Source organism: Neolamprologus brichardi, chromosome 14, assembly GCF_056152115.1.
Source record: "Neolamprologus brichardi isolate AB-2024 chromosome 14, ASM5615211v1, whole genome shotgun sequence".
NCBI lineage: Eukaryota > Metazoa > Chordata > Actinopteri > Cichliformes > Cichlidae > Neolamprologus > Neolamprologus brichardi.
Genome location: NC_142117.1, coordinates 27,072,466 through 27,096,137, shown reverse-complemented (window position 1 = coordinate 27,096,137; position 23,672 = coordinate 27,072,466). Strand labels below are relative to the sequence as shown.

At 41.3% G+C, this 23,672-nt stretch overlaps 1 protein-coding gene across 3 annotated transcripts in view; it reads right to left on the bottom strand.

The window, feature by feature from the left end:
- The window catches only part of igsf9ba (immunoglobulin superfamily, member 9Ba), a 75,188-nt gene that overhangs the window by 8,233 nt on the left and 43,283 nt on the right, over positions 1–23,672 (bottom strand). The window contains exons 6-19 of one of the 3 annotated variants that reach the window (XM_087851050.1): positions 22,475–22,616; positions 19,837–19,982; positions 17,501–17,643; positions 14,546–14,686; positions 14,339–14,458; positions 14,064–14,214; positions 11,120–11,243; positions 9,664–9,839; positions 5,963–6,189; positions 5,650–5,734; positions 5,411–5,572; positions 5,034–5,079; positions 4,135–4,221; positions 1,787–3,412 (exon numbers count right to left, since the gene is read on the bottom strand). In XM_087851050.1, coding sequence (XP_087707176.1) covers positions 1,787–3,412; positions 4,135–4,221; positions 5,034–5,079; positions 5,411–5,572; positions 5,650–5,734; positions 5,963–6,189; positions 9,664–9,839; positions 11,120–11,243; positions 14,064–14,214; positions 14,339–14,458; positions 14,546–14,686; positions 17,501–17,643; positions 19,837–19,982; positions 22,475–22,616 — 3,376 coding nt within the window. Of the gene's footprint in view, positions 1–233; positions 280–1,786; positions 3,413–4,134; positions 4,222–5,033; positions 5,080–5,410; positions 5,573–5,649; positions 5,735–5,962; positions 6,190–9,663; positions 9,840–11,119; positions 11,244–14,063; positions 14,215–14,338; positions 14,459–14,545; positions 14,687–17,500; positions 17,644–19,836; positions 19,983–22,474; positions 22,617–23,672 lie in introns of all 3 variants that reach the window. The other 2 variants (XM_087851049.1, XM_087851048.1) reach the window with 2 other exon arrangements.

Sequence of the window (23,672 nt, the reverse complement as noted above, 5' to 3'; positions counted from 1 at the left end):
CACTCCTCCTGCTTGCTCACAAGCCTAATTACTGTAGCCTACACCACAGCAGGCTTACTGTGCCTTGAAACTGTATTGACAAATGTGTCCTGCAGTCATTATTACCATTAGTTGCACTTCACTTGAATCCAGCACAGAGGCACAACCCAAAGCGATTCCCCTTTAAAGGAGAGAGTGATTAGAGCCCTCCCCCTGCTGACCCCTCCCCTCTCAGACATGGGTCCGACCCTTACCTATTGCGGCGTAGGGGACCGGGTCACAACAACGCTGCCCAGATAGCTGAGATCAATCAAAAACAAATCAGGTAAGACCCTTACCCTCTAAAAAGCAGCAGCCCTATAAGCTACTTTCCCTTAAAGGCCAGTGATAGTGCAGGAGCGAGTCTCTGCTGCATGGCTTTAGCTACCATGTGATTGTAGCTTCTAGGGTAGTGAGGTGGGTGTGAGGGGCCACAGGAGTGTGTGCAGTAAAGAAACTCTACGGGGTATAGATGTGTATGAGTCTCAGATATGTTTAAATGTGGGTGTAAAGCATAACATTTCCTCCTTTATGTAGTAAATGTGCACGGCCACTGATCTACGAATACTACGAGAAAAAAAATCTATTGTTCTATTTAAGCGGGTTAGTCGGTTTTTATCCTTACGGATGACACTTTCTAATAATGCAGCCATTATATGTTATATGCCTTATAACTTGACACTAATTATTTTTGAATATATTCCTTTAATGGTTAATAAATCACTCTGCAATACATCTGATTAAAGTGAACTATTTTGCCAAGTCATCTTCCTCAAAACACTTCATTTGCCTCTTTAACGCTCCAGCTTTGGACCTTCTAGAAAAGTGGGAGTCCCACGATATATTTAACATCTTACTTTTTATGATCAAGTGACAGGCACAGAGCTTTCTATTTATGACTTTACTATTATAAATACAACTCATCCAACTGTATAACTATAGACCAGATGGTTTGTTATCCATCCTTATAAAGTATTGATAAGTTGAGATTATGGCTTCATTATTTGTTCATAAATTGTTTACTAATTCTTTTTAAAACAATCTTATTAGTTTATGAGCAAGAAGCGAAAGTTAATGAATAACATAACACAATGAGTATGTGTCAACTACTAAATGCGTACAAACTACCAACTTCTTCAACGAAGAAGAAAAGTGTTCTGCTACAAGCGGCTATAAGCTACTAGCTCTAATATTGGTTGAGCTATGAATAAGTAAGCAATTTATTATCCATGAATAAATAGTCTGGAAGGCGACACATCAGAATAATGGTATAAATAATAAATGTAATTGTTCATTAAATGTACAATAAATTGTTGAGGTTAAACCTATAAACACTAGTTTCATAAACCGACCCGATTTAATAGAATTTATACTCAGTTTTTAAAATACTTTAACTCAAACATTTTAGATTCAACAAGGGAAACAGAAAAAAATGGCTTTTAAAGTTGATTTAAGTTTGAATTATGATCAATATTTCATCGATTCTATTGATTATGAGCCATCAGTACTATATACAAAAATACATGATCTTAAAATCACACTGAGCTTTCACATGCTATTCAATGTTAATGTTTAGATCATTTTTAATGAATTGACACAATGTGTGCTAAATGCAATTACATGCCTTCTGCATATTAAAGTACAATATGCATCTTAATTACTTCTTAATGGAAACATCAAAGTGATACTGAGGATATTTAGCGAGCAGACGAAAAGTCTCCTCCTTAAAAAAATGTGTGACTATTCTCTACTGCAATGGATCACCTACCCTGAGGCTGATATCTGGAGCTGGGAGGGCTCTGAGGGTAGCATCTCCTCCTCTGTCCTTCTCTGGGATGGCCTCTGCCCGAAAACATCCCTGCCCTCCGGAGGGGGAGAGGGGGATTGGGAGGGGTAACTGGCTGCAGTGGAGGCATAGGACATGTGGGCGTGGTAACTGGGGCTGGGTTGCTTGGCGCCCTGGCTCTGAGTAGGAGAGGCGGTCAGGGAGGACCTCCGAGAGAAACTGACAGTAGCCGAGGGCTGCAGGGTGATCTCAGGCATCTCCAGAGACCGAGAGGTGCGGAGGATGCTGGGGCGCGGAGGAGGCCTTACAAGAATATCTGGGGAACCCGGCTGGGTGCTAAGTGGGCTCTGGGAGAGTGGAGAGAGGCGGGAGGGTTGGAGTACTAGCGGGGGTAGGCTGGGGTCTGCCCGGCGCCCCGCCCTCGGGCTGAGCCAGGACTGAGGGCTACTACTGGGGGCTGTGCTTGGGCTCCCTGCACGGACTGCCGGGTCAGGGTAAGGCAACACTGGTACACCCACACCGTGGGCCGTGTGTCTGAGCTGGCCGAGACTCTGGGCCTGTTGCATAGCTAAACGCCTAACCGGAGGCCCTGGGGGCCTGTCTCTGCCTGGGGGAGCCACAGGAACCTCCAGCTGCAGGAGTCCAGGGCTTGTTGGATCCTTTAGGTGTGGGAGGTGCAGGCGACTGGGAGGGAGAGAGTGAGGAGGATATGGGGGTGGGTCAGGGAGGTCCTGGGGGTGATGTAACGGATGGTGAGGTGGATATATGAACCGTGGACCTTCTAGACCCAGGAAGGGTAACTCATGAGGCTGCCAGCTTTCGGGTGAGCGAGGAGGAGGGCTGTGTGTGTGAGACAGAGAATGGCCAGAGGCAGTGTACTGATGGTGCTCCATCTCTCCACTCTCCTCGGGGATGGAGGGGTAACCAAAGGGCCCCTCGGCGGTGCCTGGGGGTGAGGATAGAGCGGAGCTACGTGGGCTGATGTCAGGCATGTAGAATGGTGGTGGAATCCCTGATTCAACGCGGCTGCCTAGATACCCATAGAATGGGCCCTGGGGAAAGCCCCTGTAGCGGGAGGACGGGGCCTGCCCTGAGGCGTGAAGTGCACTGCCCTCTGCAAAGCTCATACCTTCCATGGGCCTGTGTAGGCGGGGGCTGTAGGTGGGGGGCTGCGTTGACTCCAGGCTCGAGGACGTTGGGGAGAGCTGGGGCCGCAGCGTGGGCATGATGGGCGGCAGAGGCCCTGGGTCAAAATCATTCTCCTCATCGGACTGCCGGAACTCAGGGTACATGTCAGACTCCTCTGCGAAGGGGAAGCCCTGGATGCGGCGGGGAGGCGGGCTGGTCTCCATGACGAAGCGGCCATCGGGGCCACGGCTTATCAGCTCAATAGGCGTGGTGACCTCTGCCTCATGTTTGGACACACTGTATTTCTTGCTGGCTATGGCACGCTTGGTTTTCTTGTAGAAGGAGAGCTCTTTTTCTTTTTCTCTCTGAGGACTCGGGAGCTTCCTGACATACAGACCCGGACCGTGGGAACCCTCCGACGAAAGAGAGCGGGGCCGAGATGGAGGGGAGCTCTCTGGACTTATCTTCCCCGATGATAACCTGATAAAAAAAAATAAAAATGCAGACACAGAACACTGGCTTAATTTAACACATAACAGATGAAGCGGATAGTGGTAGGAGTATTTTAAAACAAATCCCCAAAAATCTCTGATACTTTAAATAAACTGATATGATTGCGGTTTGTAAACAGATGACACAGTAGAAAGCCAAAGCGCTCGATCAAGGCAGCCATAATGAACTTCATTACGATATAATGGCCAGCTTATGGCGGCAGCAGACTCCTGATAGGGGCTGCAGCTAATGAACCAAAGAGTGACGGGATGAGAGAAAAGCCAACAACGCAACCATGACAACCGTATCACAGATCTACTGAGTCTACATCTTCTTGAGCAGACGTGAGACCAATTTCCATATGCTGCACCAAATGGTGATGTGTGGAAAGCAGATGACATCTAACCAGGCCTCATTTGCCCACACCAGGAGCAGCATACTCGACACTTACTGTACTGGGTCACTGAATGCATCGGGTAGACATCAATTAGAATGTGAGTGCATATACACAGTACTGTACTGTACATGCAGCTGAGCTAGTGCAATTTAATCCCTGTATGGTGCATGGAAGTCTGTGCATGCAAATAGTAGGCACCCCTACAACTACAAATAATCACTGTGAGCTAATCATTTCTATGCAATGCATTAACCATGCAGCCAAGCCAGTGCAGTGCAGCACACTCTGTATTTTGGTGCAGGCAGGCACTCACAGGGGGCTGGCCGGCGGGGGCAAGAAACTGCTCCTGGCAGGCTCGTCCCAGCAGGGCTCTACCCCTGGCAAGGGGGTGAGAGGAGGCCTGCGATGGGAAACAAACGACACGGGCCTGGTTCATCTTTAACTATGCTACTTGCTGGAAGGACTAAGTGTAAACTCCCTGAGCAGCCGGGACCATTTCATGAAAAAATAGACAGAAGTAATCTGATACTGATGTTTTAGGTTTTAAAGTCACAAGCAAACATACATTTACTCTGCAATGGGATTTACACAGATTAGAGTCAGAAAGGAGCTTCTTTTGAGATTGAAATGCAGTCATACATGTACACAAGATATACAGACAGACAGGTACACACGTGTAGCTGATACTGTACAAAGAAACAGCATCATTAAACACTGAGAATCATGCAGAAAGCAGACAGTGTTAAAGAATACAGATGGATCAAAAATCAATACACATACTGCAGCTTGAGCACTCTGGGTAATGTGCTTGAAATGCAGACTTTGCTGCTTTGAACTCTCCTTAATTTTCCCGTGATCCGCTAGAGGTTGCTACTGTTCATGTTCTTTTACACCTACCAAGAAGCCCAATCATGTCATCAATGGGGTTTTTTTGGTTCATTTTCAAGACTGTCCTCAGATATACCATGTTAGATACTGACTTGTTGTTTAAAAGCACTGGAGAAAACATGCTGAGGGTAAAAACCAATTCTTCCTAGTAGGCTCCAAAAGGTATTTTCAGGTGACAGGTCAGAACTGAGTGTTATTTAATGTTAACGTGTATGACTTGTCACAGCATGCAAGGACACAGGTAGTTATAACAGGTGTAAGAGAGGATGAACAGTAGTGGCGACCTCTAGCAGACAGGAGAGGCTCTGGGGTAGCTTTACTTACGGCGACTCAATGCTTTTCCTGAAGTGTGTCACCGACAAGGGAGGATCTGAGAGGACAAACACATTTAAGTTTAGGATTTTCTCTAATGAACACCACAGGTAAAAGTCAGTCACAGGGATGAATTATGAGACAATGAGCTTCTGGGCGCAGACGATAAAGGACCCCCGCCCAGCAACACAAAAAGCAAGACAGACTGAAAAAGACCAAAAACAACTGCAAACAATTTACCTCTTAGTTACTCTTTGTTGTCATTTTTTGTCTCTTTGTGCTTGCTTTGTGTTTTTCTTTGTGCCTCTGAGCCCATTGATAAACCCATCCACGGTCAAACATGAACTTTTACCTAATCTATGTCAATTTAAGTGAAAGGGGAGACTAACCTGGTTTGCGCTTGAGTTTGCGACGGTGTTGCTTGTTGACAAAGCAAGCTGCTAGAGTGCTGAACAGTACCGCCGCTGCCAGAAAACAGATAGTTGCCACGACCCCTGCCACCACAGGCCGCGCCAAACCCTCATCGGGCAACTCTGGAGCAGGGAAGGGATCTGAGAGCATAAAAGGAGATATGGAGTAACAACTTAAAAATAGATTATTCATAAGGGCCGAGCACAAAGACACTCACCTGTGCTAGAAACTCCCACAACATTGCTGCTCTCGCTGATCAGGTCATCCATAACGGCCATTACTCGAAATTCATACCAGGACTCCTGTCAGAGAGATGCAGAGATGCGCTGCAATGCAGGGTATTGTGCTCAGGCTATAAGGCATTGTTTTGCTGCACATGATATATTGAAAGGAGCTTCTTATTTATAACTGTTTGCATACCAAAGAGGAGCTACTTTTCCTTAATTGGATTGACAAAAAAGTAGTTGTTCCCCTACTTTTCCACTGCTTAGGATTCAAAGTTACACACAGCTAAATTTCCATATACTGACCTGAACAAGGTCTCTGGCTATGAGCTCAGTCTCAGTTGAAGGGATTAAGTCATCCAGAACCTCCCACCTCTCCCCAAGGCGAAACTCCATGATATAACGGTCGATGGGCGAGGAGTGGTTGGCTGGAGGGAGCCACGTGAGGAGGACACCGTGCTGCGTGCGATTGGCTGTGAGGCACCGTGGTGGAGTAAGAAGCACCAGTGGTTCTGGGGTACCCAGAGGAGAGCCTGTGGACCAACCATGCATTATGAAAATGTATTCAATGGGGGAAAAAAATCAAACAAACAAAAAAAGTTACAGGGTGTTGCTCGTGTGATCACATTTTTTTTTAAAGAGTTAGATAGGGTCCAGATAAAAACTCTGGATGGGCTCCATTCAGGGGCCTCCATCAATGGAGTACACTTTGGATGTAACGATTACCAAGAAATCAGAAACAGCAACACAAAGAGCATTGACTTTTCTTACATTTCTTAGGTTAATCAAAACTGATTGGTTAACTCAAAATATTTCGTTATAGGTCATGGAGAAATGTATTAAACAGCAGAAGCCCACTGGTTTCCATCTGAGAGTGTGAATTAGGTCAGAACTTTGCAGACCTCATTTAACATTTGCTAAATGAAGGAAAACAGTTGGCAATGTGAGGCCGAATCAGGGCTCACGAGGCAAAAAGTACCCCCACCATCTGGGCTGGATTATCCAATGGGCATTATGTGCACATACCCAGGGGACCCCACCAGTTGGGGGGGGCATCCAAAAGCCAAATGAAAAAAAAAAAAAAAAAGAACAGAATTTTATTTTGGTAAAAATTGGAAAACAAACAGCTTTGTGCAGCTTTCATGAAAACGTGAGTGTAGCAGCAGCGGACAGTCACAACAGACTTTCTGACCTGAAACTTTGCTTGGAGCCAGAGCCACTAAGTAAGCTCTGGTCTGTGCTAAATGATGAAGCCAAGCAACTCTCATCAGTGGAAGGCCTGCTGCCCTTCACAACCAAAGAAGTGATTCTCCGGGGGATATTTATGCTGTGCTAGCATTTTTATTAGATAAAGATAAAAATGTGTTTATTTCTTTTCTAAGTGGACCCATCCCAAAAGTGTGCTTTTCATGAGAAAAGCTCTCAGAGCTCTACTTGCACATTAATTATTGCTTCAACACTCATATATTGTGACAACACTGGGGCGTGTGTACAAGTACAACAGATAGAGGGAGTGAAGTAGGTTATGGTTATGATGCGGGTTTTGAGTCCATTTGAGTCCATTTTAACCGAGCAAGAAACTCATTCTTTTGGTCAATGTTACTTCTTTTGATGTTTCTTTTGTAAGGATTTGTAAGTGCATTTGATTTCGGATGATTGTGTTCACTTGACTGTACCGAGTGTCAGTTGTCAGGGGTCTGCGCCCAGCATTATAAGGATCTTATTGCATTTAGGTCCTTAGAATGAATCAATTGTCATGTTGGTTCTCAGGTTTCTTTGCTTAAACCAGGGGTCGGCAACCTGCGGCTCCGGAGCCGCATGCGGCTCTTTAGTCCTTATAGTGCGGCTCCGCGTGGTTTGGGAAAATAAATTAGAAGTATTTAGCTGAAGTGTATTTTATTTATGATAGCTTCTTTTTAACTTGTAGTTCTAAATTGGAAGATTATTGTGATATTGAAATGTAAAAATAAAATTATATTCTATTATTTTCCATCACTCAAAATAAGCGTCACACTCGCTGAAGCCGGGATACCCGCCGAAACGTCGTGCATTTATCAAGACTTTCAACCCCAGGTAGGCTAATTATGGATCTTCGGATCCACATTATGTCAGCAGCTCCACCATGAACTATGTTAAAACAAACACCGCTCACGCCTCACAGATGACAGCTTACAGTCCTGCGTAAAGATGAAAGTGACTTCGTACAGCCCCGATTTGCACAGGAGCAGAAGTCCCATTGTAAACATATCACGGCAGACCTGACGATGTTTCCATGAACACGCTTTTTAGCACTTCTTTATTGACCACTTTTCACACACGGTTGCTGTACGCATACAGCCGGCTGTAGCTTTGCAGCTCACAGCCCGACACACATCAACACAACAGCATAGATAGCACAGACGTTAAGGCGCCTCCCCTGCAGCGGCGCTGCAGACCACGCCCCGCCACACACATTAACCAGGTAAAATACATATTTAGGCAGAATTTTGCAAATATCTATTTTCCATCTTTTAGCAGCATAGTGCTTTTTTTCCAAATATTTTTTAAAAGTCAGGTCAAGGCTCCAAAAGCCCAAAGGCGATATAAGGGTGGCGGCTCACAACAGTTTTTGTTTGCTACATGGATCATTTTAGTTCAGCTGGGTGTCTTTCCTTTGGTTATATTTCTTTAAGAGTTCAAAATGTGTTAATAACATAAATAAAATGTAATTTTCTCTGTAGCACTTCATGGATTTCATAAGCAACACACCTTAGTTGTTCACACAAAGCATAAAGGTAAAAAACAATATATACAGTGTTATCTTCATTTTAGATTTCAAAAAGTATTTGCGGCTCCCAGTGTTTTCTTTTGCGTGGAAACTGGGTCCCAATGGCTCTTTGGGTGTTAAAGGTTGCTGATCCCTGGCTTAAACGAATAAATAGAAACAATTCCCTAAGAGTAATACTGTAGACTTGTTATAATTTAACTCTTTACTGCTTAGAAACTGATCACCTAATAAGGTAATATTGAAAAACACAACAAAACAAAGCAAAAACACTATATTTCAAGTCAAGATCCTCTTCAAACTAGCCCCATGTAGGTAAATTCACAAGCAGGCTGCTCCTTAGGCAAACATTTATTACACAAGATCAAAAATGCCTCTGGCTGACATCTATCAAAGGCTTTACCACCTGCGGCTTTTCTTCCATTTTCTGTCTGGTCCTTCAAAGTGTCTGAAGGATCTCATGTTTAACATTATTAATTAACATCCATATTAGCTGTTTCCAGTCTGGAAATCTTCCTAAAAAACTTTGTGAATCCAATTCAACCTTATTTTCTTATAAACCTAAAGATCTCAACCAGAGTTTTAAGTAGTTGTTAGGAAATGACACCAATTTGTTAACAGTTTAAATGTAAACAACACAAGTGTGTCTCTATCTTTCTTGTAACTTCCATTATTTCTGAATTAGATGATATGGATAAACGTACGGGTTCAATATACATTTCATTTCTACAATAAAACATACAAAGAGTCTCACTAAGTAACTATTGCATTTTCTACTGCAGAGTGTTTCTAATATAACATTAAAAGTAACTAAAATGCAGATTAGTGGGCAGTCATGTCCAACAACCTCTACCAACAAGGTAGCCTGCATTACATAATAAAGTAAGCTTAAGAACTGTAAAGTAGGGCTTAAATAAACCTATACAGCCACTGTGGCTGCATTTGTTCGTTTAATTTGTTGCTCTGAGCTTTTGAAGGTGATGGAGATGAGCACATACAAACATAAAAAAATCACATTGGACTGTATCTCATCTGGAAATCTGAGTACAGCATTCATATTTAAACAATAAATCTAAGCATAGGACAGGATGAGTTTAACCATCACTAGAGGGCAGTATATTCCACACTGTGTCTGGTTATAGTCTAAAATTAGAAATAGTGTCTCAGTGCAACTCAGCGGGTTGATTCTGAAGTCAAAAAGCAGCAAACATGGCTGGAACATCCTTTGATTAGCAGTACCCACCTGCAGTGGTGACTGTCACAACTTCACTGAATGGGCCCGTGCCCAGTTTGTTTTGAGCCAACACACTGAACTGGTACTCTGTCCCAGCCTCCAGCCCTGGCACCACCAACCAGGTCTGAGCACCAGAAACTGGCATCGAATGCCAGTCATGTGGACCGAAGTCTATTTTCTTTGACCTACGGACAGAGAAATAAAGCAGACAAAGAGAAACTTATGAAGGAGAAAATCTATAATGATTAATTAACTATAAACAGTCACATGACAAGCTGCATCTAATTTAAAGGCGACGCACCAAAGAGAGTAACTTTTATAACGTTTTAGAGACTCGGATCAATCTAACATGCTTACAATTTATGAACCCTTCAGGCTCGACTCTTTGAAACACTGTAACGCGTAGGAGAAAAACTTTGGGGAGGTAGCCTTTAATTTCAAGCTCTGAGCTGTTAGAACAGCCTGCCAGAGAAATGGAGAGCAGCTGAAACAGTTCACATCATCAGCCCCATGAGGTGTAAGCAACTTTTTCTATTCCATAAATATATATGCCTGGTCTAGTTCAGTGAAAAAATGAGAATTTAATCTAATAATGCACAGAACAGTTCCTGATATGTATCGTTTTAAGGAAAACCTAAATATAAACTGGAAACCTGAATTTTTTCCTTTGCTTTTATAATATTGTGAAATACATAATATTTGGATTTGAAAGTTGTTTTCCAGAGTCTTGGTAACCTGGGGAAAAATTTAAAATAAAAATGTAAAGAACGTCAGATAAACATAAATTTGCCTTTTTTCTTAGACTCTTTTCCAAAAAAGTAAAAATATTTTTCCTGTTAGGCTAAAAAAAAACTATAAATGTCCTCTTTGTACATAAAAAGATAAATATTATGTTAATTAAAGATACATTAATACATACTTTGTGTATTTCTCTATAATGTAAGTCTTGTGTAAGTCACAGCTATTTTATTGTGTTTTATTGTATTCATTGTGTCCACAATCCTGCACTCCACTCAGCCATAATGTGTTTTGCTCGACATTAAAAAATGTGCTCAGTATGTAATTACAGTATCGCTTACAGAGGCACAACTGCAGACTGTGACTCACATATTCATGTCTGTGATGTCCTTGTCTTCGTGTTTACAGTCAACAAATGTCTTTCTGGATACACCAGGATAAATGATTTGCACACAGGGAAAAATATTCTGAATTTTTGTGATGCCATCTGGGGTGTTCCTGCAGTGACACTCCATTAAGTTTTCAGTGCACACCATGAATTATGCACATCTATATCTATATACACTAAATACCTTGAGTCAAAAAAAATCCCGCTGTGAGCGTCTGACTGAATTTGCGAAGAAGAGCTCCGACTAATCCGGACGTACGCGTCTACCTCCAGCTACCATCTGTTTCTGCATCTATGCAGACTGCTGGCATTGATTTAAAGTAAAGTGAGAGTACTCACACTGGACCATACCACACAGAGAATGTCTGTTCGAAGCCGCCATCATAACCTGGTTCCCAGGACACATTAGCAGAGGTTGTTAAGGGCAGTACATGGATATTGCCAGGAGCGTGTGGGCTGGTGCCTGAGTGATTTACAGAGACAGAGACAGAGTGGGAATAAATTCATAATGCACACATGCTAATTTACTTATAATATAACATCTTACACCCACACATCATTTAATATCACTTGCAGTGATTAAGCTATAGAAATTCTGTAAATACCAATACTGTTTTGACATTTTATACATATAACTGTCTGTTTCTGAATTACTATGATTTGTGTTTTAGTCAAATAAAGCAAATGACACAAATTATTTATGCTATTTATGCTATTTTCACCCTCCAAATGTTGCTGTGTCATGCATCTGCCAGCTCTATGCAAATCATGTGATGCTGGCTGAGGTGGTGACCAGCGTAAGGTCAGGCAATTCAAGTGCAGCAGTGCTATCTGCAGCTCATCTCATCCCACCAAACAGGCCTAGCAGCTGTGCAGTGTGGCCTGAAGCCAGTTAGTTCTCACTGGGATAAAAGGGAGACCTGTGGGTGGTCGGAGAGGCACAGCTGTCTGCACCACCCTGCCACACCTGCCAGCTTAGTGCTGGTCACATGGAGGCGAGCTGAACGTTGCCAGCTGTGCAACACTGTGATGAATCCTTGGAAAATAGGCCAATGGACCACGGTGTCAGTCGTACTGATCTGCTCACTTTTACCAGAGGAGAGTTCACAGAATTTATGATTTACCTGTACAGCTCTCACATCTTTTTTAAAAAATATTAAACATTTCTTTGATAAACTACATTAATATTTTAATTTTTTAAACTTTTTTATTAAACATTTTAGCTAGTTTTGAATTTGATGGCAGCAACACATCTAAAAAAAGAGATGAGCTGAGATGGGGGCAACACAAAGCTAGGAAACAGCTGAGACATGTTTTGCAGGTTGTTAATGGTCGGGTATAAAAGAGCATCTTAGAGAGTATAATATCATCAATAAACTCAGAGAATCTGGAGAAATCTCTGTGTGCAAGGCCAAAAATCTATATTGGATGCCCAATCAGACAGCAGTATATTACAAACAGGCATGATTCTGTCATGGAAATCACCGTGTGGGCTCAGAAATCACTGTTTGTGAGCACATTACCATCCGTGTATGCAGATAAGAGCTCTATCATTCAGAGAGGACTCCACATGTGAACGTGATGCAGAAATGTCGCTGTCTTCTTTGGGACAAAGCTGATTTAAAATGAACTGAGGCAAAGTGGAAAACTGTTCAGATGACTTAAAATTTGAAATTCTTGTCAGAAAACATGGGAATTGCATCTTTCAGACTAAAGAGGAGATGAACCATCAGCTTGCACACAAAGGTTTAAGGACATCTGCTTTTTCCAGTGAAGGTCTTGCATATTTCAGTAAAAGAAAGTTAAACCAATTACTGCATCTATTAGAACAGCATGACTTCATATATTCATGAGTAAATCAATACATTTTTAATATGATAAAAAAGACCCAGGACTGTTCAGCAGCTAGAATCCGATATCAGACAAGAATGGGACAACATTCCTCCCCAAAAACGTTCAACAGCTGCTCTCCTTAATGCTGGGAAGTTTATGGAGCATTGTTAAATGAAGGGCTGATGCTACACAGCGGAAAACAGCTAAACTGTTTTAAGATATGTCGCGGCCATCAAAGTCAATATACATTTTTTATTCAAATGGTACATTTTAAATGTGTTTTTAATGTAATATTGTGAATAAAATATGGCTCTATCAGATTTACGAATCATTGCATTGTTTTTGTTTACATTTTTTACAGCATTTTTTTTTTTTATACGGGGGTGATAGCATTAGAAAAGCTGAGCGGCCATCTTTGTCCCAGTGCCTCCTATCTATCTCTGCAGAAAATAATTTTTAACAATCATTATTTCATTTCATAATTTTATTTAAAAATGTAAACTTTTATGTTTTGATATTTTCTATATAAACTTTTATATATTATATTATTCATTACACACAGGATCTTGTGAATGATCATCATCTGTATAGTCAGCAGTCTTTCTCGTGACTGTGATTGTGTGCACGAACTAGCATGAAATTTTAAATTAAATGATACTAGATTTGAGATTAAGGTGTAATCAACACAAATGAAACCAAAAAGAAAAAGTTGTAACTAAGAAACTGTAAGTTCACCTTTTTGAATTTGATTTATGATAAATTGAACTTCTAACCAACAGTCTAGACAAGAATCTGAAATTTAATTGCAAACTTCATTTGCCATATTAGTTATATATCGATGAAGCTACAGTATGCAGCCCACTTAAATGGCTGGTATTCCAGACATAAGGAAATTGTGACACTTTAAGTAAGTAAAAGGCATCGTCAGTGTTGTGAAATCAATTTGGATCAAAGAATACAACAAAAGGTACTTAAAGGTAAAATCGTTGAGATCAGTTTGAATGCTGCAACTTGATCGCAGAATACAAATAAAATAAGAAGATCCACAATGTAAGACTGGCTCTACCAATGCACACGAAGGCTTTCAGCAGCCTGTTTCAAACTTAATAACCCTGTTTGCCTTTGTCAACACTTCAGTCAGTCAATTCAAAGAGTAAAAAAGATGCCCTTGGTTCAATGACTCAACAGACAAAGGCTGCAGTGACAATGTTTCAGCACACTGTAGTTACACATTCAGGCTTTAAATTAACTGTATAAAGCCACTGCAGATAAGATTAGATTAAATTTTAATGATGGCCAAAGGGAATTTGGGTAAAGGCAAAGAGTTTGAGGGATGAGGGTGACATCTTCTCCATGCAAATCCCACAGCAAAGTGAACTCAACATAAGTAAGAAAGGTCAGTGGCTGAGGAAACTGAGAAAGCTGAGAGCGCTGTGCAGACTGTTTGTACCGATGACTAGGATACGCGTGCTGGCAGTGATGCTTGTGACCACATTTGTGGCTACACACTCCCATTCTCCATGGTCTTCTTTGCTGAGGGACACAAACTGTAAGCTGCCACTGGGTAGGATGTTGTGCTTACTCCTGCTTGGCTTCCCCACCTTCAATTGACATGAAAATTACGGTGGTACAATTAAACACAGCAAAAATGTCAAGAAATTAAAGGCGAAAACAAGCACATATTTTCAAGAGAATTTCGATGGCGTGTGTTTAGCTGTTTGGCACCTTTCTCCAGGTGATAGATGGTATATCAGGGTCTCCAGAAGCAGCACAGGGGATTACTAGCTCTCTCCCAGCCTCTTGACGGTACTCCCCCCCAGGCCTCACATTAAAGTAAGGGGGATCCTTAAGAAACACAAATCATAAACACTTACAAGTAAGTGTGCACAAGTTAGAAAAGAGAGACTATATAGAACTTAAACAGAGATCTACCTTTAGCACCAAAGTGGCAGGGGGGGACATGCCCATGGTACCCAGGGCGTTGTAAGGCACACAGGTGTAGGTGCCCAGGGAGTCTTCTGTGGCCTCCGCCACCCGGATACTTCCGTCTGGCATCAGGCTCCAACCGGGGTACTATAAGACAAGGGGGCATCTGAAATGCTTGATTTCAGGGGTTTTCCTGAACTCTCAGGGTCCCATTTAATGTTTTTGAACTGCACGAGAAAACAAAGATCCCCAAAGATCCTTTAAATCAGATGAATGGAAGTTAATGTTTATTTAATACAGACCTGCCCTCAACACTGGCAGCATTTTAGATAAAAGAAAAACAGAGCAAAGATAGAGAGCTCTGTGCACAAAGATGCTATATCCAGGTGACACTTTGAAATGATAAAAAAATCATTTATGTATGCAGCTGCTGTACTGTGTATGCTTAAAAAAAAAATCTTTACTTGTTAATTTATGCACCAACTGGCCACTTCATTAGTTACACTTGTTCAGCTGCTTGTTTGAGCAAGTAGAGCTAGCTCGTTCAGCAAAGCCCGACCGATATATTGGCGTGGAGAATATATCGGTCGATACTAGCTATATGCCGATAAATTCGTATCTGCATTTATAATGGCCGATATATGAAAATTTAAAAAGTAAAAAGGTGGGAAAAACAAGCTTCGACCGTGTTATGAGTGTTTTTGTTGCAACGTTTGTCCACCTGAGGGTACTCTGCAACTCTCCTGTTGGTAACGTGTTAAGAATGCTGCAAACACAACGACTGGCTGATCCAAGCAGAGTCAGGCAGAGCGTAAACAAGGGATAGACATTATGACTTTTGACTATCCATCCATCCATTCGCTTCCGCTTATCCTTTTTCAGGGTCGCGGGGGGCGCTGGAGCCTATCCCAGCTGTCATAGGGCGAGAGGCGGGGTACACCCTGGACAGGTCGCCAGTCTGTCGCAGGGCCAACACACAGGGACAGACAACCATTCACACTCACATTCATTTGCACATTCACACCTAGTGACAATTTGGATTATCCAATTAACCTATCCCCACAAGCTGCATGTCTTTGGACTTTGACTATAAAACATGAAATATTTTTGAATTGAACTGTAATATTATGTTATTAAGGACTCACGTTACACAACAAATGTTATGTTTCATGTGTCTGAAAAACAGAAAAATATTGTCCGATACATGGGAATGTTAAATATCGGCATCACTATCAGTCTTAACAATCTTATATCAGTCGGGTTCTACTAATATGGCAATGACATGGGAGCAACCCGGTCAGTTTAGGCATGTAGTCATAGTCGTGATGACCTGCTCCAGAAAATGGAGAAGAATGACGATCTAAGAGACTTAGAAAGTGGCATGGTTGCTGGTCTGAGACAGTCTGGACTGAGTATTTTAGATGCTGTGGATCTATTTGGTGTTTTCTTGGCACATTTTTGGCCCCCTAATAGCAACTGAGCACCATTTAAATACCACGGCTTAGCTGAATACTGCTGCTGACCTTGTCCATCCCTTTATGACCTGTACTATGATGACCAGCAGGATAATGCACCACCTAACAAAGCTCAAAAAATAACAAGCTAGTTTCTTTCACATGACACGGAGTTTGCTCTAATCAAACGGCTTCACCAGTCACGGGATCTTTGTCCAGTGTGTATGTGCACTGTGTGATGCTATCAGGTCAAAATGGACCAAAATCTTTGATTAAAAAGGCAGAAGGGGGTTCAAACCAGTAATACCAAGATGTAACCAATAAAGTAGCCAGTGAAGGGACACTGCAAGTAAGTAAAAACTAGCAACTAAAAATCCCATTTAAGCTAAACTACAGAAATATTATCAGCAAATGTACAAAAATGTTAAAATCAAAAATGCCCCGGTGAGTGACATTAGTAGATTGTTAATACTGCTGCTAATTTTATTATTATTATTGTTAGATTTGTCAGCGTGTACTGAGAAAATGTTGAGAAACACAAGACAGAAGAACACATCTGCTTCAAATATTTGTACTTTTCGCCTCATTGGGCTTCCAACAACTCAAATGAAATTATCTGTGAACCTTAAAAAGGGAAATGAGAGACGTCGGAAACACGGCGAGATCCTAAATTAGACCCAAAATACAAACAACATCTGCTTTTTCAATAACGTCTCATATTATTCTTTGCTTTTGTGAACGTCTCGATGCACGCTCAATAATCCACGTATGGAAATCTCGCACAGTTGAATTTGTTGGATGCAGCGTTTTCACTGGGAGACGTGTTTCATCACTCGTCCAAGTGACTTTTTCAGCCGCTTTTCAGTGGGAGAAATGTTTCATCGCTCATCAAAGAGACTAGAAAAAGTCACTTTGATGAGCGATGAAACATTGCTCCCACTGAAAACACGGCAAACCCGACGAACAGAATCCACTTTCAACGTTTTAATGAATGTTCCAGTTCTGAAAAGTGAGCAGTTCTTAAGTAACAGTTCATATATCAGATATGAGGAAGCAGAAGTATAAAGCAGTAGTTTAATGGACCCCAAATGTGTATACAAGTACAGAATGTGACTAAATGCTCACAGTCACTTAACTATTGGCAAGAAACAAAAGCAATAGTTGTGTCTTTTTGAATGCTTGTTTCCCAAAAGAAAACCGATTCGTAATTTAAAAAATCCACAAAGGGCTTTTAAATTTAACACTTCAACACAACCTTCAAAGCAGCCCAGCAGTCCAACAATGTAATAATCCAATAAGATATTAGACTAGATGATACTTCTCTGAGTTTCTGTAAAATCTGTTTTTATGGGTTTTACAATAAAAATGGGGAAAAAAGTCATCTTTACTGGACAATATTTGAGAAATATAATTTTCAGCATAATCAAAGACTCCCTTGTGCTAAACCGATAAGATAATTAGGACTTATTTTGCCGCGAATCTCGACAAAAAAGCAGATCAGACTCACCTTCTCCACTCGGAGTGGATATCCATCTTTCTCCCACTTCACTGATGTCACAGGTGGGTTTGCATCCACCGGGCAGCGGATGATGCCTGGCAGTTTCCGTGGGACGTAGATGACCGGGGGCATGTTGATCACTCGGGCAGGGTCTGGACGACAAATAAGGGTCGGGTGATAAATCGATGAACTGTAAATAACTGTTAATTTCTGAAAATGTTTGATTCAACATGTTTTGATTAACAAAAAATCAAACATGTTTATAAAGCTTCCCAGATTAGGAAGATTCACAGCTAGAAGTGTTAGCGTCTTATCAATTTTCTTAATGCCTATCACTGCCAAATTTAGGAACACATAAACAGAGGCAGGTATAATCAGCATTAACATATTTTTAAAAGTCCAGCATGTGGCATTTCTGTCAAAACTAATATCTTCACAACTCGTTTTATATATCAGGACAAAAACATTTAAATTTCAAATAATTTACATGCAGATAAACAACAGCACATCACATATTCCATTCATTATTTTATACAAACTAAGCCGGGATGGTGACGCAAGGCGTGAAAAACCAAGTGCGCCCCATGATTCAGCAGCTTGTAGAAGTAATAACTTTTCTGTAGGACTTTATCGGTCTCTCACATCGCTGTGGAGGAATTTCCGTCCACTCGTCTTTGCAACGTTGCTTCAGGTCATTGAGGTTTGCGGGTATTTGCTTTTGCTCGGCTCTCTTTAAGTTCTCACAACAGCATTTTAATCAGGTCGAGGTTTGGACTCTGACTGGACCGTTGCAGCATCTCAATTCTTCTCTTTTTCAGTCATTCGGTTGCTGCTGTGCTCGGGATCATTGTCCTGTAGCATGACCCAATTTCAGCCTTTTCAGCTTTAGCTGTCAGACAGATGGCCTCACATTTGACTCTTTGAATACTTTGGTGTAAAGAGGAGTTTGTGGTGGATGCAATCAGTGCAAAGGTGCTCAGGTCCCGTGGCTGCAAAATAAACCAACCCTCCCCCGCTGCACCGACAGTCAGGACGAATATTTGTGCTGAATTGTTGCGAATGGTTTGCAAAGGACATTCCTCCAGAAGTGGTTAGTTCAGATGCAATTCTGGAAACCTATGATTTGGTTTGGTTTCTTCTAAACAAATCATGATACTGCTTTATATGTCATCTATAATTGTTCACCTGAGGTTGCACTTAAATCATTTTAAGACCTGCTAAGGTCTCCTCCCAAACCATGAATCTACATCAACTACAACAAATAGTATTAAGATGCTGTTTCATAAATTCTTCACCTATAGCTGTTTCTGTTCATGTTTAAGAGATGAATTAAAACATCTCCGGAGGATTTTCAAGGACTGGGAAAAAATCAGAGAAGTAGAAAAAAATCTCCTGACATGTAAGGAACATAAAAGAGGTGCTGAAAGGGGAATTAGTGGAAGAGAAGATTAGGCAGCAGCCAGCAAGAGAGTTCTCAACATAATCACTGCACATGCATGTGTGTGAGCAGCGTGCACAGGATGTGGCGAAGCATTACAGCCTCCAAAAGGTTTTTTAGTGTTCAATGCAAATTTTCTCGAGTACTATCGTTTCTTTTTTTAAGCCGAGTGAGTGAAATTTTGACATCATATTTCTGCACATATACAGAAGATACTTGGATTCGCATATAAAATCCAGAAAACATCCAGAAAACTATCGCACAAGCCTTTAATTTCTGCTTTGCTAGTCCAAGAAGTTGTTTACTTTGAGTGATTCTCAGCTGCTTCATACATAAAGCCGGAGTTTGTTTTACATGGACCATCAGGACATTGGTTTATCGCCTGCTGTATGTGAGGCTAGTGATGAAGTCAGTGCCTGCAGTGCTGTGAATCCCCCAGCTCCCTCTCATAGTGTAGCACAATAATCAATGACCAGCAGCAACTTGGGAGCAAATTAGCTCTGCACAGTGGACTTATGATGAAACGTCATGTGTCTGGGAGTGGGGTTCTTCTCTCATCACTCACAGCCACAATCAAAGGAGAGCTGGAAAAATTGAGTCTGGGGACGAGTTTGTCTCCATGTTGGTGCACGGGAATGAGGCTGGAGCCGGAATAGATTATAATACAATTCCTAAATTCCAATGAGAGTGAGAAAATGGTCAAATCAAAACTCTGCTGCCTTTCTGCAACACCTGACCTTGAAATTCAAGAAGGATACTTTGCATTACAGGAGCAGCGCAGCTGAATACTACAGCAGCCTCCAGCACGAGCAGACTCCATACTGCTGCTGCTGCTGCTGCTCACATGGCTCGCCGTACTAGCTCCCCGCCCCTCCCCCTCCCACTTTGTCGTCATGGCAACACTCACACTGAACAGTCAGGTAGGCTGATGCTGAGGGCGAGATACCGAGGCTGTTGCTCGGACTGCAGGTGTACTTCCCAGCATCCTCCGGCTTGACCCGGAAGATGATAAGGGTGCCGTCGATGAGAATGCGCACTCGGAGCTTCAGATCGCTGCAAGAAGACACAGACGTTTTATCACAGCGTGTTACTGAAGCACACCGACAGGACAGGGCACACATCTACGGAGCTAAATTACATCAAGGTGCCATAAGAGAGCAGCAGAGAGTCAAACAGAAGCCAGCTGAGAGGGGTCCAAAGAACACTCTGTACAAAGCAAGAGACTCAAATAAATCTGCTAATTGTCATAGCTGCCAAATGGTACGGCCCTTGTGGTTTCCCTTTAAATTAAAAAAAAAAAGACAGAGCAGACAATATTAATTTATTTTTGTTTGTTTGTTTTAAACAGATACTCAGGACTCACTCAGTACTTTAATATTTCATTACTTTAAACTAAAAAAGCCTTTAAATAAAAAGTAAATGTAAAAAAAGACCTTCAGGGCTTTGTTAATGGTTGATCATTTGTTATACAGATGAGTTATCACATTTATTTAACGGGATGATATTAATACTTCTAGAAAAGAGCTGTTAAAGATTATTTTGTCAAACACTTAATTGGTATGTAACATATTTGTCACACTGAGCTTCACAAATTGTTGTTGAGACTTGGTATCTGCTTCCTCCAGCCTTCAGCTTATTTGTACTTAATGAGAGTTTTGAGCATCTACAAAAAAGTTCTTGACAAAACAAACGATCATCAGTATCAGTAAATATCAGCATCAGTAAATCGGTAAATTTCAATTTTTAAATTAAATAGCAACAAAAAAAAAAGAGAAACCCCATATATAACAGTTACATAACTTTGGTTTGAATGATTTAATTATTTGTTGCAACTAATTCAGGATCATTAACATTAATGCTGACTATATATTATTTATTAGTAACTAAAAGAGCAGTCAAAGGGTATTTTCACTCATTTCTCATTTTTTCTCCAACACCAAACAAGCCGCAAAAGTGAAAATGACAATCAAACCAAGAGAACGCCAGAAGGTCACTGCCATAGCGGCTCATTTGGCTCACGATCCGTCACAGTTCACCGGTTAGGGTGAAGACCCATTAGGCGATCACTGTGTGCAGGTTTCATTTAAGTTTAATCCAGAAGGAGTAGCGATTCCTTGTGAACTGTGGACGACAGGATGGACGACGGAAGTCTCACCCCGGTATAAACTCATCGACCTTTCGGCTGGATGAGCTAAAAGATGTAAAAATCATACTGGCCCTCTCTACAGTAACACAGGCTGAACATTTGGCTCAGAACACATGACCGGATCTGTTCTGTTACACGCATGAGGGGATCAACAATTAACTATTAAAATTCATCATATGTAATCATATTTTATGTATAATCAGACTTTTGTGGAAATGTTACAGGTGTAAAATAAAAATGATGAGATGCTTTTCAAGCTGTTGTAGGTGCATAAACGCTAAAAACTGTTCATTTTAGCCAACAGCTAAGTGGTTGTAGCAATCGGCTAAAACGTGACATCACAAGTGTAACTGTGTGCCAGTTTTGGCTGCTCAAGTCCTGATCATGTAGGACTAGTTCACAGGCAAACAAACAGAGGATTTGTCTGCAGAGGAGCACACACCTGAGGCAGGGATAGCTAAGTCTATAAACACTTTTAAATAGATCAAGTCCTTTACAACTTGCTGGTTTTGAAAGGGAAAAGATCACTAAGCCAAATTTCAGTACCATACGGCACATATAGCCAGAGTGTTTATATATATATGCACATGTGATTAATCATGTGATCATTTGCTAGCTGTTCTTAAAGGCTATGCTTTGCTGTAAGCTGCTTAAATTAAACGTGTCTTACTTCTAACACTTGGCAATAGGCTCTTGTTGTGCAACCACTAAAAGTTTGATCAGTGCATAAATTCTGACTGTCTCATCATAAAGTCCCTCAACTAAATCTTTCCCATCCTGTAAAAAAAAAAGAACGAAAAAAAAAAAATCAAGATTGACGTTACAAAAGCTGTTTAAAATTAGTATGGAAACTTCCTCTGTGAAAGTCCTTCAGACACTTGTTTTCACCGCCAGTCAAAACCCTATTCACTAGTTCTTCCTTCCCACTTGTTCTGTCTGTCACTTCCTCACTGCAAAAGCCTCTCAGACTCTAAACACCAGCTCTGGGGAGCCTGCAGAGGTCCTGGCTACGCTTCATATCATCACCGCATGAGAGGCATATGATGACACAAGGCCTGAGTCATGTGATGTTGTCACCAGAGCGCACTAACTCGCCTGGCACGTTCCAGACGGACCCCCGGCAGGCCCACTCTTACTGCCTCTGGGGTCACAGCAGGGCATGGCACACACAAACTAAATACCCTTGGACAGTCGCTCAAAACGCAGCACAGCAAAGGGCTCAGAGACCCGCAATGTCAATCACATCACAAAAGCTCAGGGATAAAGGCCTTATGCAGCTTGCATGGTGCTGATTTAAATCACTAAGTCTTAACCTCACACAAGTGCTTAACTAACAAGTTTCCCTACACTGAGAGCGAGAACAGCTACAGTACAGAAGTGAACTTGATCATAACTTTACTTCTTGAAGTAGACGTTGTCCTCTTCCCAAAACCAGGTGTAGGTGAGGTTGCCTGGATATGCCTCTGCTTGGCAGGTAAAGAGTGCATTCTGGGATATGTTTACAGTGACATTTTCTGGTGGTGAAACGATGTATGGAGGCCCTGAAAGAAACAGAAAAAAAGTGTTAAAAGCGTTGAAGCAGGCAGTCTTTTTTTCAATCCACCTTATGAATGTTAATTCAAAATTTCCATCTTTTTACAGCTTTGGTTTTCATCTCCATTTCAGCTTTTCTAGCTGCTAAATTGACTCAGGCCCATTTCCAGAAAAAGAAATGGAAAGATGGCACTGTCTTTATCTAGGTATATATATTGTGTAGGCTTTGCCAACGCCAAAAAAGGCATTTTAAAATAAAATCAGCCATAATATTTAGTGCAGTGCTTGCAGTATACACTAATCAGCCGTTTTTATAGGTGTTCAACTGCTTGTCGATGCAAATATTTATAGCAACTTTGGGATGTGGAGGAGCACAAGACAGCCAAGGTGTATCTAATAAAGTGTCCAGTGAATACTTTCTAATAGTTTCAGCTGGTTTCTGACATCTTTTGTTTGTGGATGAACAGTCACTGTCTAGAAAGGTTTGTAGCAGATGTTTCATGTCGCTTCATAAGCTTGAACTAATACAGTAAAGCTGACAGTGGATGAAACAGCGAGCACAAAGATGCTAAAAAGCATAACTTCCTGTGGATTTGTTCTTTGCACCACATAAGATAAGATAACCTTTATTAGTCCCACGCGTGGGAAATTTGTTAACATATGTGGTGCCCAAAGCTCTCGTTTTATTTTTACTTTAAAAAATATATATTATTGAATGTTAGGCATATATCATCACCTTCACATGAGACCACAACATAATAATTTAATTCTTTAAAACCTAAACCTATTATTTTTTTTTTTCAAAATTGATGAAATTTCATTAAAAAAAATCTTATTTAGAGGCTTTCACACCAACTTTGTTCTTTCGGGTGCAAATCAGGGTGAGAAAAGGCACACACTAAGTAATATTTACAGCATATATCATCACAGTCTGATTTAAAATACAGTAAGCAGCCAGCTGTTGTAAACTTAATACTAGTCAGCGTTCTGGTTTCGCATGCTTCACACTGTAACCTTTTTCATCTCCTGAAGTGCTCTAGATTTGCTCTTAGCGCTCAATAAAA